Genomic DNA, 18,024 nt, shown 5'->3' on the forward strand with positions numbered 1-18,024 from the left:
CGACGAGTTATAAAAATTAATTAAATAGTTAATACAAAACTGGCTAAAATATTCTTATCAGGAGATGTTTAAAAAAAAACAATCAGTTCAAGTTACGAAATTTATTTATAAAAGCTTGCCAACGCTCGGCATACTGATACACCATCATCATACACAAGATCAAAATACAAGATTTACTTAATGTGACAAACACTTTTGGGCAAATGTAACATATGAAACAATGTTTGAAAAAGTCGCGACATTAACACGATCTGAACACGATTGAACGGTTCACGCAAGTATCGAAATAGTTAACGGCCACGTTTTAACTTTGCACTCACACATCGATTAACCGAATCGTACTTAAGAAATATATGTATTGTGACGTCATCTTCGACGACATCTTAAAAAATTACATATAAATGCATATATCATTAAAAAATATAAATGTATTCTCAATTTGTATAATTAAAGCTGGATCGAGATTGAATATCGTTCCATTTGATAAAACTATGGAGTAGTTTGTAAAAGATGGCTCATACTTATGTATATAAATAGGGTAATAGTAAGGCCTACACAAAACTTAGACCACTATTTAATCTATACTATCAATTATAAAAGTTTAGATTATGGCAAAAAATCCTCACGACTTACCATAAATTTGTACAACAAAATATAAAGATGAGATAGAAGACATCGCTTAGGACTGCCCGAGTTAGCTATGTTAACATTGAGTTTAAAACAACCTCCAAAAACGCTGACCGATGCCTAGTTCTTGGGCCGACTGTCTTGTTAGATTACAACAATTATATAATATTATTAGATAAGAAAGTATTAATTTGCTCACACGCAGGTGTTTAGACCTGAAATTGAACGTGGAGCTTTAATTACAAGTCGGTTTCAATATTCCCAAGATTCAATTATTTATTGATGCCCGACTCGTTACCGGCGATAGCGGCCAAGGTGAGCGCCACAATTGGGGCACTCGTGATGCACATCCATGCAACTGTCGATGCAGCACGGGATCAAGCAGCAGCCGCAAAACAACCTACAAATTCAAATTTAATGACATGGAATAAGTAATACCTGTATCTTATGTTGCTTAATAAACATATTTTTTTTTTACAATAGATTAATAATTGACTGATATACTGAAATTGGTCATTGAACTGTTACAGTTTTTGGTACATCAACTCACTTCCTTAAAAATGCTAAAACATTATTTATATGTAGAATCAATAAATCAACTATAATAAGAGTACATTATAGCCAATATATGGCCACTTCCTTTCATTTCTTTTTTCACAGCAATTTCAGCTAGTCATTAGGTGAAGTGATTAACTTTATGACCTGGGCGTCTACGTATTAAAGTAAACGCTTATTATTTTTAAAATACATTAATTCGTGTAGTGTGTGTATACAACAGAATTGGCTTACCCCAGGATACACATGACCGATCCGGCTATATATGCAATGAGACCCGGTTTTTTCTTTGAGGCCGTGTCGATTTCTCCGTGGCAACTGGGGCATATCATGTGTGTAGATTGTGGCCCCAAAGGCACCACTGTCGTGACTATTTGTGGACCAGTTGCTGAAAAATAACGGGAATAACTTTAATTTGTCCATTATAATTATTTATTAAAGACACTAACAACCTAATGTACACACGCAAATACACATTTATAAATAAGAAGAAACCATTCAGCAATTTTCTCAGGGAGTTCAGTCAAAATTTGGGAAGAAGTTCCACAAGGCATCGCCATTACTTTTTATGGTGTTTAGTTTAAGTGCTAGTGTTACCTTAAAAATGTTTGTTTTCATTTAAGGTAAATAATATATTCTCAATGTGTTGAACATTATAAAAGCCAGAAATAATTTAGAATGTTTCTATGTATTATCTTTAAGAAGCATTAGTATTGTTTTAAGCATTCATCCATTATATGGCATGTTTTTAAGAATTCTGGCCATTATTGGGGCCTTCCATTGCACATTTTCAGTTAAGGTGATAACCTGCTTGAAATAGATAATTGATGACCAGATGACTTTAAACATATTCCAACAGTGGCCATATATTATCAGTATTTATATAACATTAGAAAAGTGTTCAGTAAGAGGCATTTGTGGGCCGTTTTAACCAAGTATAGGTAATTAGCTATTTTTACCATATTAATTATGTGAGGTTCCCATTTCAAATCATTGTTTATAATAACACCAAGACCTCTCTCTGTGTGTGTGTGTGTGTACAGTTGTTCTTGCCTAAAAGAGATTTTACATGGATTTTTCTTGTCAATGTATACAGTTCACTAATATGAATTTAATGACAAGTAGATTCTTGACCAAATATATCATTCAAGTCAATTTGTATTACTTGCAACTGTGTGCAAAGGTTTCCAAAAAAAATTAGTGACCTCAGCAAATAATGCATGTGGTGGTGACTTTAATATTTTGATAAACTGATTCTTGTGGCACGCCTCTGTGCACAAGGTGGAAAGAAGTTAATGGATACCCGATTCTCACTTTAAAGCACCTGTCAGATAAACAATTTCTTATCCAGTCTCATTCCCCGAATACTAAGGTGTTTCGATTTGTGTAAGAGGCGAAGCATTTGAACCCAAACCCACCTCAAAATTCAACCTTTATCAATGCTTCTCACCCATTCATTATCACACAGAAGTAGATTTGTAGTAGTTGATTGTTTTGGAAGGGATCCATATTGCTCTTTATGGAACATATTTTCAGTACATAAATCTCGTTTTGTCACCAGAATTTTTTCCAAATGCAAGCAAGACCTATGGTGGAAAGATAGAATCTGATAAAGTATCTCCCTGTTTAAAAATTGATACATAAATACACCCAATTTTCTCTTATTGATTTTTTTCTTAATTTAAGCCTCTGGTTATAACTCAATATACACGCGGATTAATTTACGACAACTCTAAAGCATTACATAATTTATTCCCTCACTTACCTTCACTTAGTATTATCTGGCACAAGGACGAGTGTTACTCATGCAAGTTTAAATAAAATTGAGGTCACCTATATTGACGCAATCACTTACTACGAGGATATTGGGGCGTGTATGGACTGGAGGGTCCCACACCGCCCACGGCTTGTGAATAACTCGGAGGGGCCGCAGGAGGCGCCTGCATATGCCCATTATTCCAGCCGTAAGATGGAGGGTTCCCATTTTTCTCCATTGTGTATCTACAATACACACCAAATATAACTTGATTAATTTGTGTTCAACTGTGATGCAATGTCGTAGTAAAGTAATGCTAGCTATTTTTAGGAATGATCCCATCATCTAAGGCGGTTGTTTTTAAAAGAACTTCTTCGTCTGATTTTAAAAAACTTACTGATAGAGACGAATATGCTTTAAGAATAAAAGGCAGAATAATGCTTTGTTTGAAGTCTAAATATAAACTCGTAAAACTATTTACAAAATAATACAAATTACAATAGCACTCATAGCACAGCTGTAATAACTGTTTGAACTTTGGTTTGACTGGTTTCACAATTTACATTTACGAATTCTACCCACCACAGACTACATTCAATTGCAACCATATATCGAAGAAAATGGCACGTACAAAATTCAGAAATTAAAGTAAACTTTATTAAGTTTTTTATTGAGATTGCTTTTCGATTTTTCAATAAAGACACCGCAAAACTAAAGCGATCATAAAAAGATCGGTTGTATGATGTATCATCCATCCTTAGTCTCTTGACTGTAGTGATGTAGTCTGTACCTTTTAAATAATTTTAGGTTATAATTTTTGTAGTGGTGGTAGTCATATCTCTAATATATTGAAAACATTTTAAATTAAATCGGGAGGTGTAAACTTTTCCACTTCAGTATTCTTTTATGGTCAGAGTACCTTTGTTGTAAACAATGTCTTGGTTATTTGGATATAGTAGTCCACCCAAACCTCCGGCTGATATGCCTCCACCTTCAGAAGATAATACTCCTCAAAATCTTACAAAAGCTGAGAAAAAGGCAATGGAAGCATACCGGTTTGATTCAAGTGCATTAGAAAGAGCCGCGCAAGCCGCTCGAGAACTAGAACGCTCAAGTAATTATTTGTCTCATATAATTTATTAGCTTATTGCATAATGCGCCGTATAACCTCTTCATATCGTGTTAGGTATTTACATAATTATGAAATAGAGACAGAAACTACCTTTTATAAAAATAGCACTATTTAATTAAGCAATATAAAGACGCAACTGTATTAATATTTAATTTGTCATAGGACATTCAAAGGATGCATTAGAGCTTAGTAAACTTCAGGAATCAACTCGACAGCAGGAACAATTAGCTAAAATTAAAGAGTATGAAGCTGCAATTGAGCAGGCCAAAGTGGAACAAAAAAGAATTGACCATGAAGAAAGACGAAAAACATTACAGGTTTATGTTTAAATATTAATCTTGTATTATTTTTTCAAATTTTTTAAACAATTTTTAAGATAAAATAGGTTGATGATGTCTAATAATTAAATGTGCAAATGCAGAGTTAAGACCAATAAGGCCCTAATGACTTAGTTACTCTAAAGTTCCAAATAAGTTATAGTAGCGCCTACTATCTTTTAATATATTCAGAACAATAATGTTGCACAATGAATTAACCTTACAAAGTTTTATTTATGGAATTTAATAAGAATGAGGGGTATTTTTCTGCTATTACTTAAAGGAAGAAACAAAACAACACCAAGTCCGTGCTCAATACCAAGACCAGTTGTCTAAGAAGCGTTATGAGGAACAATTGGCCCAGCAACAGAGGTCACAAGAGGAGATTTTAAAAAAGTTAGTATTAATAAGGAAAGTAAGATGTACATTAAAATGTTTGTCCTTGGTATCTGTGTGCCCATTTTGCCAAAGGTCTTCAAATCCTGTTATTTTTGTTTGTATTTTATCTTCATCTTATCGTGGGCTCTGCCTATTTCGGCTTGATTTATTTTATTTTGATACCTGCAACTCATAAGAGTTATTTTTTTTATATTGCATTGCATACCTGTCATTTTTAATCTGTGCTTTATCCAACCAAGTTAATAGCGGTAGCACATCACAAGTGTTACCTTTTCTTTATTACCATGCTCACTTTTTTATCTATCAAGATGTCTCTAAATGCTCAAAAGTTGTGTTTATTTGTTAGCTGAAGTGTTGATTTTACAATGGACTTGTGGACCCAGTTTCCACATTTATAGTCCCACCAACTTATCAGTGAACTGAGTGGTAGCGCCACCGTCGCTTTAGTGTTGCAAATTAATAAAAGTTACCCATGATTGGGTATGTCAGATAAGAAACTAGGTAAACATATAAACAATTTTATTATTTTAAACAATACCTAACATTGTTTTATAATAATAAAATGGTAATATAAGTACTAAATAGTCTTCAAAAATAAGAAAATTAATGTAGGTAGATACATACATTAGCTTTTTCTCTGGCATTCAATTGATATAATGTAGATACCCCACTTACAAACTAAATGTTTAGCAAAGTAGGCAAATAAAATTTAATAACTTGCAAATAAACTTCTTCGTCTTGCCCTTTTCCCTTACTTCCCTTTTACTCTAGGAAGTTATACATATTAAAAAAAAGTGGAGTGGAGAGAATTTACGCTAAGCCAAACGTACCTATGCGGGAGAGCCCCTCAGATTATTACAGCGTTATTTTTACGTGACGAGAACTATAGGTATAATTGAATCACTCAGCTTTATATTTTTTAAGTTAATTACGTTGAAAAGTAATCAATTTTTTTTTTTAAACTCTTCATCTATCTGCAATCAGCCTCTTGGCTTTTATCAAATTTTTAGGGGAAAGGTTGGCAATTAGGGAACGCAAATCCAATAATTTTTACTCCCTCCGTAATTTTTAAACTGTCAGATTGCGGCAAGTTTCGCCCTTTTTAGCCGATAGACACTGTCCGTCATTTCCAAGAGGCCCGAAGCTAGGGGGTTCACGTGTTGCTGAAGTCTCATTTTGTATCGCACGGTTGATCTTTTAATGTCTTCCTCGACAGTGGCAATTCCCAAATATTTATGGACTTCAGTATTTCGTGTTAACCACAGCGCTCCGCTCATATTTCGCAGTGTTTTGTTTTGTAGCCGCTGCAGGATTTCGATATTGGAGCGGCTTGCTGACCCCCAGAGCTGTATCCCATAGAACCATATTGGTTTAATTACAGTTTTGTAGATGAGAAGTTTATTGTCCAAACTGAGTGCCGCATTTCTACCTAATAGCCAGTTCATGCTACGAAGCCTACCAATAGCATGCTCCTTCTTGGCTTTTATATGGTCTTGCCAAGTCAGGCGTCTGTCCAGGTGCATGCCCAAATATTTCGCTGTAGTCCGTTTTGGCAAAACAGCTCCCTCCAGAGTCACCGGTGAGCACTCTTCTCTTCTTAGTGTGAACGTAACATGAACTGATTTCGCTGGGCTTGCCCGTATCCTCCACTTCTTTAACCATAATCCTATTTTGTCCAGGCATTTTTGTAGTTTTGCGGATGCTTCGTTAGGATTTTTATTGCAGGAAAGGATTGCAGTGTCGTCTGCATAGGTTGCAATGACAACATCGTCCGTAACTGGTATGTCGGCTGTAAAGATTGTATAAAGGAATGGACCCAGCACTGAGCCCTGAGGCACTCCTGCTTCTATTTGGCAGATTGATGATAGATAATCCTCACATTTGACCCGGAACATACGGTTTTGCAAATAAGACTTTAGGAGAAGGTAGGCAGTATTTGGTAGGTTCAACTTTAGCTTACACAGGAGGCCCTTATGCCATACGCGATCAAAAGCCTGCTGTATATCGAGAAATACTGCTGAACAGTACTCTTTTCTTTCTAGGGCTTGCCGTATTGTATGAGTAACACGATGTATTTGTTCCATTGTTCCATGTTGTGCACGAAACCCAAATTGGTGGTCAGGTATTACTTCTTGTTCTTTGAGTACTGGTTGAAGGCGAATAATGACTAGTTTCTCAAATACTTTTGATAGCAAGGGGAGAAGACTAATAGGCCTGTATGATGAAACTTCTGTTGGAGGTTTTCCAGGTTTTGGAACCATGTTTATAATGGACACCTTCCATAGTTTTGGGAAATATTGTAGTCTTAATATTGCGTTAAAGAGGATTGTTAACAGAACGATACCTTTTTTCGGTAGTTCTTTAAGTACTTTTGCGGTAATAAGATCGAAACCGGGTGCTTTTTTTTGTTTTAAATTATTAATAGTTTTTTTTAATTCTGACGGTTTAACAAGTTTTAGTGGTAAAGACATATTTTGCTGATCACTATTTATGATTTCATCAAATTCGTCTTCGGTTTGCATTATGTCCGGTTCGTTAGGTGTAAATACATCCGTTAGAAAGTTGGCAAACAGCTCCGCTTTATCCTGTGGTTTTTGTGCCCATTCGCGATTAGCTTGTCTTAAAGGGGGCATGTGTTCTTTTGGCCTTTTTAATGATTTCGTCATCTTCCAGAGTGAATAATCGTCAGCTTTATATGGCGACAATGTCTGTAGTTTATCTTGCAATGTACGATTTTCATTTTCTTTGAGTAGTTCTTTTAAATCTTTTTGGGCTTTATTCAACGCTTTTTTATCTTGCCGATTCCTGCTGGTATGCCATTGTCGTCTTAGTCTTCTCTTCGCAGCAATAAGATATTTTATTTCCAACGGTATGTCCTGACTTTGTGTTTTAGGTTCTATATATGGGGTCGATAGCCATGCTGCTTTTTGTATAAGATTAGTAACTTGCCAAGCTGTGTCGTCTATGTCATTTTCACTTTTAAGGGGTATGCGTAGGTTAGCATTATCTTCAATGTATTCTCGAAAGGCTTCCCAGTCAGTTTTACGGTTGTATAAAGTCTCCCGTGGTTCTTTGTAAATAACTGTTGTGCTTAGTGTGCAGATAACTGGTGTGTGGTCTGAGGAGCCATCTAGACACGATTGGACTTTAGTGTAGAGCCCAGATATCCCTTTAGTGATGAAGAAGTCGATAAGATCTGGCATTTTTTTTTCGGTCTGTTGGCCAATGGGTTGGTTCACCTGTTGATATTACACTAAGGTTATAACTATCAATAGACTTTTTCAGCTCCCGGCCTTTTGTTGTTGTTAGTCGTGAGCCCCAGAACGTGTGCTTAGAGTTCCAGTCTCCTCCTACAATGTATTTGCAGCCGAGCGTATGGAAAAAGTCATTATACATATGCTCATCTATCCGGTGTCTAGGTGGACAGTACACTGCAGCCACATTGAGTGATCCCTGCCAGTCATCTACAGCTATTATAGCGGCTTGTATGTGCGCATGTTTGAATGGTGGCAGGATATGATGTCTAATGTTTTCCTTAATTATAACAGCTGCCCCAGCATGAGATGTACCATCTGGATGATTAGCATAGTATACATTGTATCCTTTCATTTTTATTATTCTTTGGTCAATCATATGCGTTTCAGTGACCAGTAAAATATCTATCTTATTGTGATTTATAAAAACCTCGACTTCTTGCTTATTTGGGAGTAAGCCATTTATGTTCCATGTCGCGATACGTAGGAATTTCATTTTTGCTGTTGAGCTATTACTGTCGTTAGTAGACTCATAAGAGTCCCTATTTGTTGGATGAGGATGTCAATCTTTTCTGACTGTTTTATTATGATTTGCTCTAAAGAGCTCGTTGGCTGAGTTTGTCTATTCTCTATATTTCGATTCCAGCTACGAGTGTTTGCTGGGCTAGGCCCATTTTCCGGTATGTACGAATTGTTATTATCCTGGTTATTTGAGGATTGTAGTCTATTATACCTGGAGGGTTTTAATGGAGGGAAGTCACCTATTTGGGCTTCAAATGTATTGGTAGGCTTCTTATCTACAGGGACTTTTCCTTTTCCTGAGTTAGCCATTTTTCGAGCACGGATCTCCTTATACACTTGGCAGCCTTTATAATTAGCTGGATGTTCACTAAAGCAAAGAGTACAAGTAGCTGGTGTGTTTTTATCCTTTTTTGGGCAATCTGTAGTTTTATGCCCTTGTGCACATTTAACGCACCTATAGGGACGCATACAATTATTCTTAGTGTGACCATATTGTTGGCATCTGGTACATTGGACTATTTCGGTAGACTTTCTTGGATCTTCTATTGTAACTCTAGTGTGGTAAATATATTGTATATTTTTTATTTCAGGGTTATTGATACTGGGTTCTACGTTTACAAAGAACATATTTAAGGGCTTCTTATTTTTTCTAGATATGGCGTAAACTATTTCACCGCGTACCATGTTTCCTGTTTTTTCAATTTCTTCTATTATAGCTGATGGAGGGGTGGTATAATGCAGGTTTTTTATAACAATCCTGTAGCATTTGTTCTGCTTCTGTGTGAATGTGTGACCAATAAGGCCATTGCTGCGGATAAGTTCTATCAAGTTTTTATATGTTTCAGTTGACTGCGCCATAACTCTTAGCTGATCTCTATTAATAACTTTATATGAGTAGCTTTCGTGGGGTATCGTCTTGTTTATAAGTTCTGTTAATTTAGATATATCTTCTATCCCATATAAGATTATAGGCGGTGGTTTGTAAATTTTTTTGGCGTTAGTGGACGAGTCGTCTCTTTCCTTCTCTCTCTAAAAGTAATCAATGAATAAAATATCGGGTAATTTACAAAAAGAAATTAGACAACACTAACCTGTAGCTGCCGAAATTAAACATGGCGGCCGTTGCGGCAAATAAGTTGGTGGGTCTGTAGACGCTCAATAGGTCCGGTGTACGTAAAGTTCTGGTTAACTCCTTCCAAAAGCACAGAAGCTTCCTGGGCACTTCGCAGGCTTCACGGAGCGACCTCACTGTTCCAAGACAATGGCCCTTAATTGTCACTATCATTGTTTTGAGATTAGTTTAAGTTTAGAAGTTGCTTTGTCATTTTTGGGTTAGCTACTGGCAGAACCATTTTGGATTGCCTGCAGTCTCCACTTCGTAACCAACGTTGATGCTGGAGTTCCTCAGATCTTTGGCAAATCCATGTTCGCACTTGCGAGAAGGGGAAGGGTAGGAGAGGATACGGGCCAGCAGACAACATTTCCGAGCCTTTCCTCGCAAGCTCATCGGCTGCATCATTTCCGAGAGATCCACTGTGTCCCTTAATCCACTGTAGGGTAACTCTGTTTTTCAGGGCTATTGCCTCCAGTGCATTGTGACACTCTAGTAGTAAATATATATCTATACTGGATATAAATGGGTATTATAAAAAACTTTTAAACTATTATTTATACCATGCTGAAGCTTTATACTGTTGCAAATTACATAAAGTTTTGCACAATGTAAATATTTTTGTATGGTCCAGACAAGAAGAGAGTGTGGCGAAGCAAGAAGCACTGCGTCGAGCGACGATAGAGCACGAGATGGAGTTGCGAGAAAAGAACAAGCTCAAGGCGATAGAGGCAGAAGCGAGGGCTAGGGCCAAAGCAGACAGGGAGAACCGAGATATTACACTCGAGCAGATCCGTCTCAAAGCTGCCGAAAACAGGACCACCATATTGGAGAGCATACAGTTTGTGTTATTTATATCTGCATAACTGAATATTACTTTCCCTTCTTCTAAATATGTTTAAGGCGCGAAACACTCAGAAAAGGCGTAAGGTGAAGGCGCGGCGCAGGCATCTTGCCGCTTCAAAACGTGTCAATACAAAATGTACGTAAGCGGCACATTGTTAATTATATTCAAGCGTCTGTTCCGCGTCGCTAGCAGTCGCGACTAGAGTGGAATTTCGCATCTTCGTCATCTGAAGAGGAGACATGCTATCACGATAAAGTCAGCCTGCGTAAACTCTTTGTGCCGTCTCTTCGCCTCTTTGATATAATTTAAGTCGCATCCGTGCCTTATCTGTTCCACGCCGGCTCTGCGCCTGCGCCGCGCCTTCACCTAACGCCTTTTCTGTATGTTTCGCGCTTAATAATAACCTTCCAGTATTGATTAATATTATACAACCAAAGAGTTTGTCTGTTTGGTTGAATGTGCTGATCTCTGAGTTTTGTTAGGACGGCAGGCAGCGTGATCGGGACGGGCGTGAGTGCGCTGCTAACCGATTGGCAGCGGACTGCCACCGCCGTGGGTGGTTTATCTCTTCTCGCCTTAGGAGTGTATTCGGCGCGAGGAGCCACGTCCGTCGCGGCTCGGTTTATCGAGTCTCGGATAGGGAAGCCGACCTTAGTGCGAGAGACGTCGCGTCTGTCCCTCTTGGACGCCGCGAGGCATCCGATCCGCACTGCGGCGGCCGCGGTGGCCAAGTTCAGAGCGCCGGCCGACGCTTTGGCCGGAGTGGTCCTGGCCCCGAGTTTGGAGCGGCGGCTGAGAGACGTCGCCATCGCCGCGAAAAACACTCGCCGTAACCGCGGCCTCTACACCAATCTGCTAATGTACGGCCCGCCCGGAACCGGGAAGACGCTGTTCTCGAAGGTACGTGCTGCTGATGAAGCGTAAGAAATTATTACTCATTTCGCCCCGCAAAGCATTGCTCCGACGTTGCATTTGCAGAAACTGGCGAAACATTCCGGGATGGAGTACGCCATCATGACCGGAGGAGACGTGGCTCCGATGGGCAAAGACGCCGTGGCGGCCATTCACAAAGTGTTCGACTGGGCCAACACCAGCCGGAAAGGCGTGCTGCTATTCATAGACGAGGCGGACGCGTTCCTACGCAAGCGTTCCACGGAGGCCCTTTCCGAGGAACTGAGGGCCGCTCTGAACGCCTTCCTCTACCGCACTTCGGCACAGAGCGGCAGAGTCATGCTGGTCCTGGCTTCGAATACGCCGCATCACCTGGACTCGGCCGTACACGATCGGATCGACGCTCTACTGGAATTCCCTCTGCCGACATTGGAAGAGAGACAGCGTCTGCTTCGCTTGTACTTCGATGCCTATATACTGCAACCGGCCGCCGATAAACAAAGGTATTTGGCTTTCCATTACTCGCTTAGCCGTGGACGTTTTTACTTTCGTGTGAGATCAGTGGAAGAATTAAAAGAAAAACATTGTTCGCATAGCCGCTTGAGCGTGGATCGGTTCGAGTACGGCGAGCTGTGTGACGAAGTGGCGTCCCTCACGGGCGGTCTCTCCGGAAGGGCGTTGTCCAAACTGGGCGTAGCCTGGCAGGCTGCCGCTTACGCGTCGGAAGATGGGCGACTGACGAGGCGCATGTGCCTCGACATTTGCCATGGAGCAGTGCTGCAGTATCGGCAGAAGGTTCGTCCGCCTCGTTCGTGCCAGCAACCGTGGACTGACCCCAATTTAACAGGTGTTTCACTCGAATCGCTCGTTTCAGATGGAGTGGTTGTCGGCGGAAGAAAAATCTCGCAGCATGCTTCCGTACCTGAGGGATTTGCCCCCTTTCGACCCCGCGGAGACGGAAGCACCGGAGACCTCCGAAACCCTGAAGGCTAAGGTACCCGAGGCCAAAAAAGTGGACCTCGAAAAGTGACCCCGGCGCACGAGCCGCGACGAAAGGACGTTTGATTTCACCGTCTCGACCACCAAACACGCTGAACTCACGGACGAACAAATGTCACGCCTAACGCAGTTGTCGCGTAATGTCAAACGCCACTTTTAGACTCAATTTGAATACGCGAATCGGAGTCCCGTGTCCGCCTTTTGACGCATATTCTATTTGTTCCCTCGTAAGTGTCTCTAGGCGAAGGCCTATTCCTCCGGCCTCCCGCATTTAATGTACGCATTAATCGTGTTCGCTACTTGAAGTCAGACAGACATCCTTCAATTCCTCTTTTACACTCCAACGCATATTGTTACAAATTTTCTTAAGTTGTAGTTTTTTTTTAAGTTGTAGTTAGTAGTAAATGTTACGTATACGAGGTATTTTTATTACAATAACCCTGTTTGGTATTATTAGTACCTATTTAAAAATACAGAAATTATCGTCAACGGAAAAAGATTTCTTCGTTAGGTTAAAGCTCAAAAGCGGTTCTCAATGCTTACCCGTCCGCGAGAGATATATAATCGATTAATGGTCCTAACTTAGTTGAGCACACATTTAGAAAAGTATACGCCGATATTATAGAGAGAAAGATTATCAGAATATTATTATCATGTTTTAGTGAACAAAATTTAAATAATTACTCTATGAGTTGTCTGGTTTTCTCGATGAACAACGGAGGCACAGGTGTGCACCTGACGCGACAGAAAGTGATGGCTTTAAAGAAAAGAAGAAATTCATACAGTGGTTTTAATGTAGATATTTTTACAAGAGTCGCAGAACTGCATCAGAATTTTCGATTGAAATATTGACAATAGACATTTATTAATTTAAAGAATGAATATTTCTTATATATAGAAATCTATTATGAGTTAATGAAATATTAACTCATAATAGATTTCTGTTAATAATAATAATTAATTACAATATGTATAAAGATCCAGCCCAATGAGACCTATCAATCGAGATGTGTATCTCCATCTGGTTGTACAATGACCGAGTTCAAATCTATTTTAGAAGCATTTATAAATAGACTAATAATAAGTTATAACAACTATATTACTAATTATATACATTTTTAAAAACATTTACAAATGCAAAACACTTATTGCTGTTCATAATCACAATTGAAATTTATAATTTTGATCTGTTTACTATAAATCTAATTAGGTCTAGCCATTTAATTACCAAAATAATCTTTTATATTATAATAATTTGATACTTTGACATAAAATATGTTTATGTAAATATAATTCTCACCGAAACAGACATTCTCACATAAAAGAACATTGGAAACTCAAAGATTCCTACCTAGGTATTTAAAGAAAAAACTTTTTAACCGGATTAAAGTTCTGTATTATTATAAATTTATAATCATTTAACATAATTTTAAATTTATGCGACGTTTCGCGTGCTTTACAGCGTGCGTGGTCACAGTGACTGAAGATAATAATAGAAGTAAATTTATAATAATACATAACTTTAATCCGGTTAAAAAGTTTTTTCTTTAAATGTGTAAAGGTTATGTCAATAAAAGACAATACTATTCCTACCTATTGTTGCAAAGTTCTTGTTGTTTTAGTATTTATCAAGTGGCATTTACTTTTTCTTTTGATTCTTTGATGATATAGAGGTATTTTGTACAATTTTTTATGGTTTATAAACAAGATGCTAATTGTATTGCATTACCAAAGCTAATTAAACATAGTGTTTATAAGTATAAATGGAATAAATCTGTTAATGTTGTAATATCTACAGAAAATAAAGAAATGGTTATTTTACATAATTATAGCTATTAATTAATAAAATATTTTTATTATTTACCACTTTGGAATATGTTTCAGAACTTTTTCGTTGTACAAAGTAACAACTAAAAAAAAACAAAACAATTTCGTTTGGTTGATTTTGAAAAATCACTCGTCCGATACCTATGAAGCATCATTTAGCAGATTTCACTTTTAAAATAAACTGAGATAATCCACGACACCAAAGTTCTCTCGTCGTTTTCTCGTCACATTTCTCGTAATTAAGTGTGGAGTTTCCTGCCCATTCTTCTCCACACGAAACTACTTTTTGGAAGGGGCAACTAGAATCATCTTTATATTTTATTTGACGTTCAAAGTTGCGATTTTAGGCGGTCTAATTGAAATAAATGATTTGACTTGTCGGTCATTGACCTCACATAACACATTCCGGGCTATGCAAACAGCAAAAAAGAAGCAGACAATTATCCGTTCGAAGGTGTGGTCCAGCAACAGGTAGAAGCTGAAGCCGCTTCGTCATCTTCAGCGAGAGCCAAAGCGCGGGGCACGGGGGCCGTAGGAGTGCGTTCGCTTCGCTCGAGCATCGCGCGGCTTAGCTCCAAAAACAATTCCTCCACTCCTTGGTTTTGCTTAGCCGAAGTGTGGAAGTGCTTGGCACCTACCAGCTCTGCGTACCTGTGATTTTAGTTCATACTTTAAAAGCCTAGAATGTGAATGCTGTGTGCCGTTACTTACACAACATGGAGTAACAAGAGTTCAGAGCAAGGTAAAAATAAAATCTAAAATTTACAGAAAACAAGATTAATATTTAATAAATATATAACAAGATAATATTTAATGTTGGTGCCAGATATATAAGTAAAATGAGTCATTCAACAAAACTAAATTAGAAACTAAGACTGCATTGTAATAAAACTCACTGAAAATATATATCAGCTGCAAACATTAATTACAAGAAATACTAATCAAGTTTTAGTTGATTTGAAGATCATGCTCATTCTTTTCACAGCATCCTTTCAAGATACACAGATAATCACTCATGTTTCATATAATATTATATGACTATATATATACTTATACTTCCATCAAGGTTACACTGATTTTAGCTTATCTTTACTCAGTACATTCAAAGTGTGTAAGTAATTTTTAAATGATGTAGTTTCACAATGAATCTAGAAGTAATTAGTTCTAGTTGTCATAGTCTTATGACTGGATTAGAATAATGTACCTAAACTATAATAAAAAGACTATTCAATGTTCTATGTAATGATCATATCAGTTTATGAATGAAAAAACTTTAAATTTAGGCGACCAGACAGAATTTTTTTGTTCTGTATTAACTGACCTTTCGGCTTCCTCCAAGGAGACCGTTCTTTCATGTTCTAAGTCTATTTTGTTTCCAGCTATGACAAGCACAATGTCTGCACCAAGCATTTTCTTAAGCTCTTTAACCCAGTTTTGAACCTGAAAATTATTGTGTTCTTAAATTCCACAAGATGTCAAAACGTAGAAAAACTCAGCCACCACTAGAAGTCTTTGTTTTTGGTTACTTTAAATAATAATATAAGTTTCAGTCACAAATATGATCCATGGTTCCTAACACAGTGTAGAATATGCTAGAATTCTATAACCAAGTCAGGATTAGATAATGTACTTCTAATAACAACTTTATTCAGCATTATAGGAGATACATACCTTGGCAAAGGAGTGGTCATCAGTTATATCATATACAAGTACAGCACCATGAGAGTGCCGATAGTATATTGGACCTAATGCATGGAAGCGTTCTTGACCGGCAGTATCCCATATGGATAGGTTTATTCGCTTATTATTTATGTTCAGCTTTTTATTTAGAAATGTTGCCTGTAAAATGATATATATTGTCAGATAGCTAATTTATATGGCAGCTTCATGCTGAATAACAATTTACTTGGAATTCTACTATTTACAACTACTAGATTGAGCTTTTTTCACAAAAGAAATACGGCAGGGATTAACCAGTTATTTGTTCCCATTACATTAGACAACATAAGTTTGAATAGTACAACTATTCAAACTCAAAAGCTCAATATCAAAAATAATTAAATTATTTGAGCAATTTGAAGGCTATTCAACATGATGGATTAGAGTAGAACAATTCTAAGAATAGACATAGCCATATTATTATATTTTAATTGAATTACTGTCTTGGAAATGTGATCCCTTTCTAAGTTGATAAGTATGGTGTGGGTGGACAGTAACATGAGTATTGATTTGATTTCCTTTATATTTTATGGTAGAAACAAGCATGATAAAAATGGGCAGATTTCCACTAGAACGCGTTTTATAAAACAAGACCTGAAGGTCGGTGCTTATCGTCGATATATAGAACATGCCCTAAATCAATCTTTACAATTATATAAAAGAGTGGATCAATCAAAACGCCTTCTGTCGCGATACGCAGGTGAAAAGAAAGATGACAGAAACTAAACTTTCCAATATGGACCATCGATTTGAATGCCCATATTTTATTTTTGTATATAGTACTCACTAAAAGAAAGCATTTTGCAACGTTTAAAGTTGCGGAAACTTACGGTTCATGAGATACATTTATTTTTACTTTCCATACAAATGGGCAAATAACACGCCATAACATAATAAATTTGACAAATAATTGATGAAAAAATATGGACATTCAAATTGATGGACCATATTGGAAAGTTTAACCGATTATATTTTAGTTTTTGCTGAGACTAATAAATATGTATAGTAGGTATAAATTTTAATAATATTACATAACTTCATAAAAAAAATGCATTTTCATTTGTAACAGAACTTATGGCTGGAAGGTATATATTGTTATCTAAAATTGAGTAGGATTAATTTAAGAGTTAACAACTAGTGTAACAATGCAAATCATAACAAATATTTTATAATTTATTGCTCTGTATATTTAAAAAAAGCTCTAATTTTTTGTATCCTTTGTATGTAGTTAGACACCTGTCATTATATTCATAATGAAAAATAAGCTTAGTTTTTAGGTTTATAATGTGTTTTCTTTAAATTGTTTATTTGATAACAGTTTACAAAACTTGTCTGAATATATAGTAATATAGTAGACGGATTCATAGTCCTGTGTGTCAACATACCTGAAGTGTACTTAGGTGTTTATCGTTAAATTTATCTTCAATATATCGCAGTAATATAGAAGTCTTACCGACGCAACCCTCGCCCAGTAACACTACCTTGAAGTTATTGGTTCCACTGATTTTAGACGACATTTTTAATCTGGAATGTTCAGTGTCGACGGTAAATATCTTAATTAAACAAAACTGCAGAATATATTATAGCGAGGTAAGAATTATTTTGAACCAGCAAAATATATACAATAAAACTTACTAAATATCATCCTTTGAAAATCCAATTGAAGAGTGGAGTAAAACTGAAGTTTATTCAGGCTTCCTCACGTTATACGTGCTGCTTGTTACTCGGGTAAATCCACTTGAAACGATCACAACATGAAATACTAATCCATATTCCAATTTCCATGTAGCAAAATGTCGGCTATAGCCAAAGAGTACAGACTACAGAGGTGACACAGACTGACTAGATATATTAACTTGAAGCAACGGCCATAGATTACACACATATATACATACAACAGACTCAACACAGTTCTACATTATTTAACGAGATCTGTTAAAAAAACCGTAGAAATTATATTATCTTAGGGTATGTTCCGATATACACTGCGAGTACTGTATAGTGCTCCCACTGTTCAAAAATTCGTTCCGCTATGGACGCCAGTATACAGCCGCAGCGTCCTAGGGAA

The 18,024-nt window shown here is 37.1% G+C and overlaps 3 protein-coding genes across 3 annotated transcripts; 1 reads left to right on the plus strand and 2 right to left on the minus strand.

The window, feature by feature from the left end:
- Positions 1-86: 86 nt before the first annotated feature.
- LOC125062575 (LITAF domain-containing protein) lies at positions 87-3,496 on the minus strand. Its single transcript, XM_047668584.1, has 4 exons — positions 3,336-3,496; positions 3,038-3,183; positions 1,417-1,570; positions 87-1,027 (listed from the first exon to the last, which is right to left on the minus strand). The coding sequence occupies exons 2-4, from the start codon at positions 3,174-3,176 to the stop codon at positions 922-924; spliced, it is 399 nt and encodes a 132-aa protein (XP_047524540.1). The 5' UTR covers positions 3,177-3,183; positions 3,336-3,496; the 3' UTR covers positions 87-921.
- A 242-nt stretch (positions 3,497-3,738) lies between these two features.
- Positions 3,739-12,826, plus strand: LOC125062573 (ATPase family AAA domain-containing protein 3A homolog). Its single transcript, XM_047668582.1, has 8 exons — positions 3,739-4,052; positions 4,233-4,387; positions 4,671-4,783; positions 10,308-10,514; positions 11,003-11,420; positions 11,499-11,914; positions 12,008-12,206; positions 12,286-12,826. Exons 1-8 carry the CDS (start codon positions 3,872-3,874, stop codon positions 12,439-12,441), a joined length of 1,845 nt encoding a protein of 614 aa, XP_047524538.1. The 5' UTR covers positions 3,739-3,871; the 3' UTR covers positions 12,442-12,826.
- A 360-nt stretch (positions 12,827-13,186) lies between these two features.
- On the minus strand, positions 13,187-17,790 carry LOC125062574 (ras-related protein Rab-21). Its single transcript, XM_047668583.1, has 5 exons — positions 17,592-17,790; positions 17,342-17,480; positions 15,909-16,076; positions 15,559-15,677; positions 13,187-14,888 (listed from the first exon to the last, which is right to left on the minus strand). Exons 2-5 carry the CDS (start codon positions 17,471-17,473, stop codon positions 14,678-14,680), a joined length of 630 nt encoding a protein of 209 aa, XP_047524539.1. The 5' UTR covers positions 17,474-17,480; positions 17,592-17,790; the 3' UTR covers positions 13,187-14,677.
- Between the last annotated feature and the right edge of the window lie 234 nt (positions 17,791-18,024).

Source organism: Pieris napi, chromosome Z, assembly GCF_905475465.1.
Source record: "Pieris napi chromosome Z, ilPieNapi1.2, whole genome shotgun sequence".
Classification (NCBI taxonomy): domain Eukaryota; kingdom Metazoa; phylum Arthropoda; class Insecta; order Lepidoptera; family Pieridae; genus Pieris; species Pieris napi.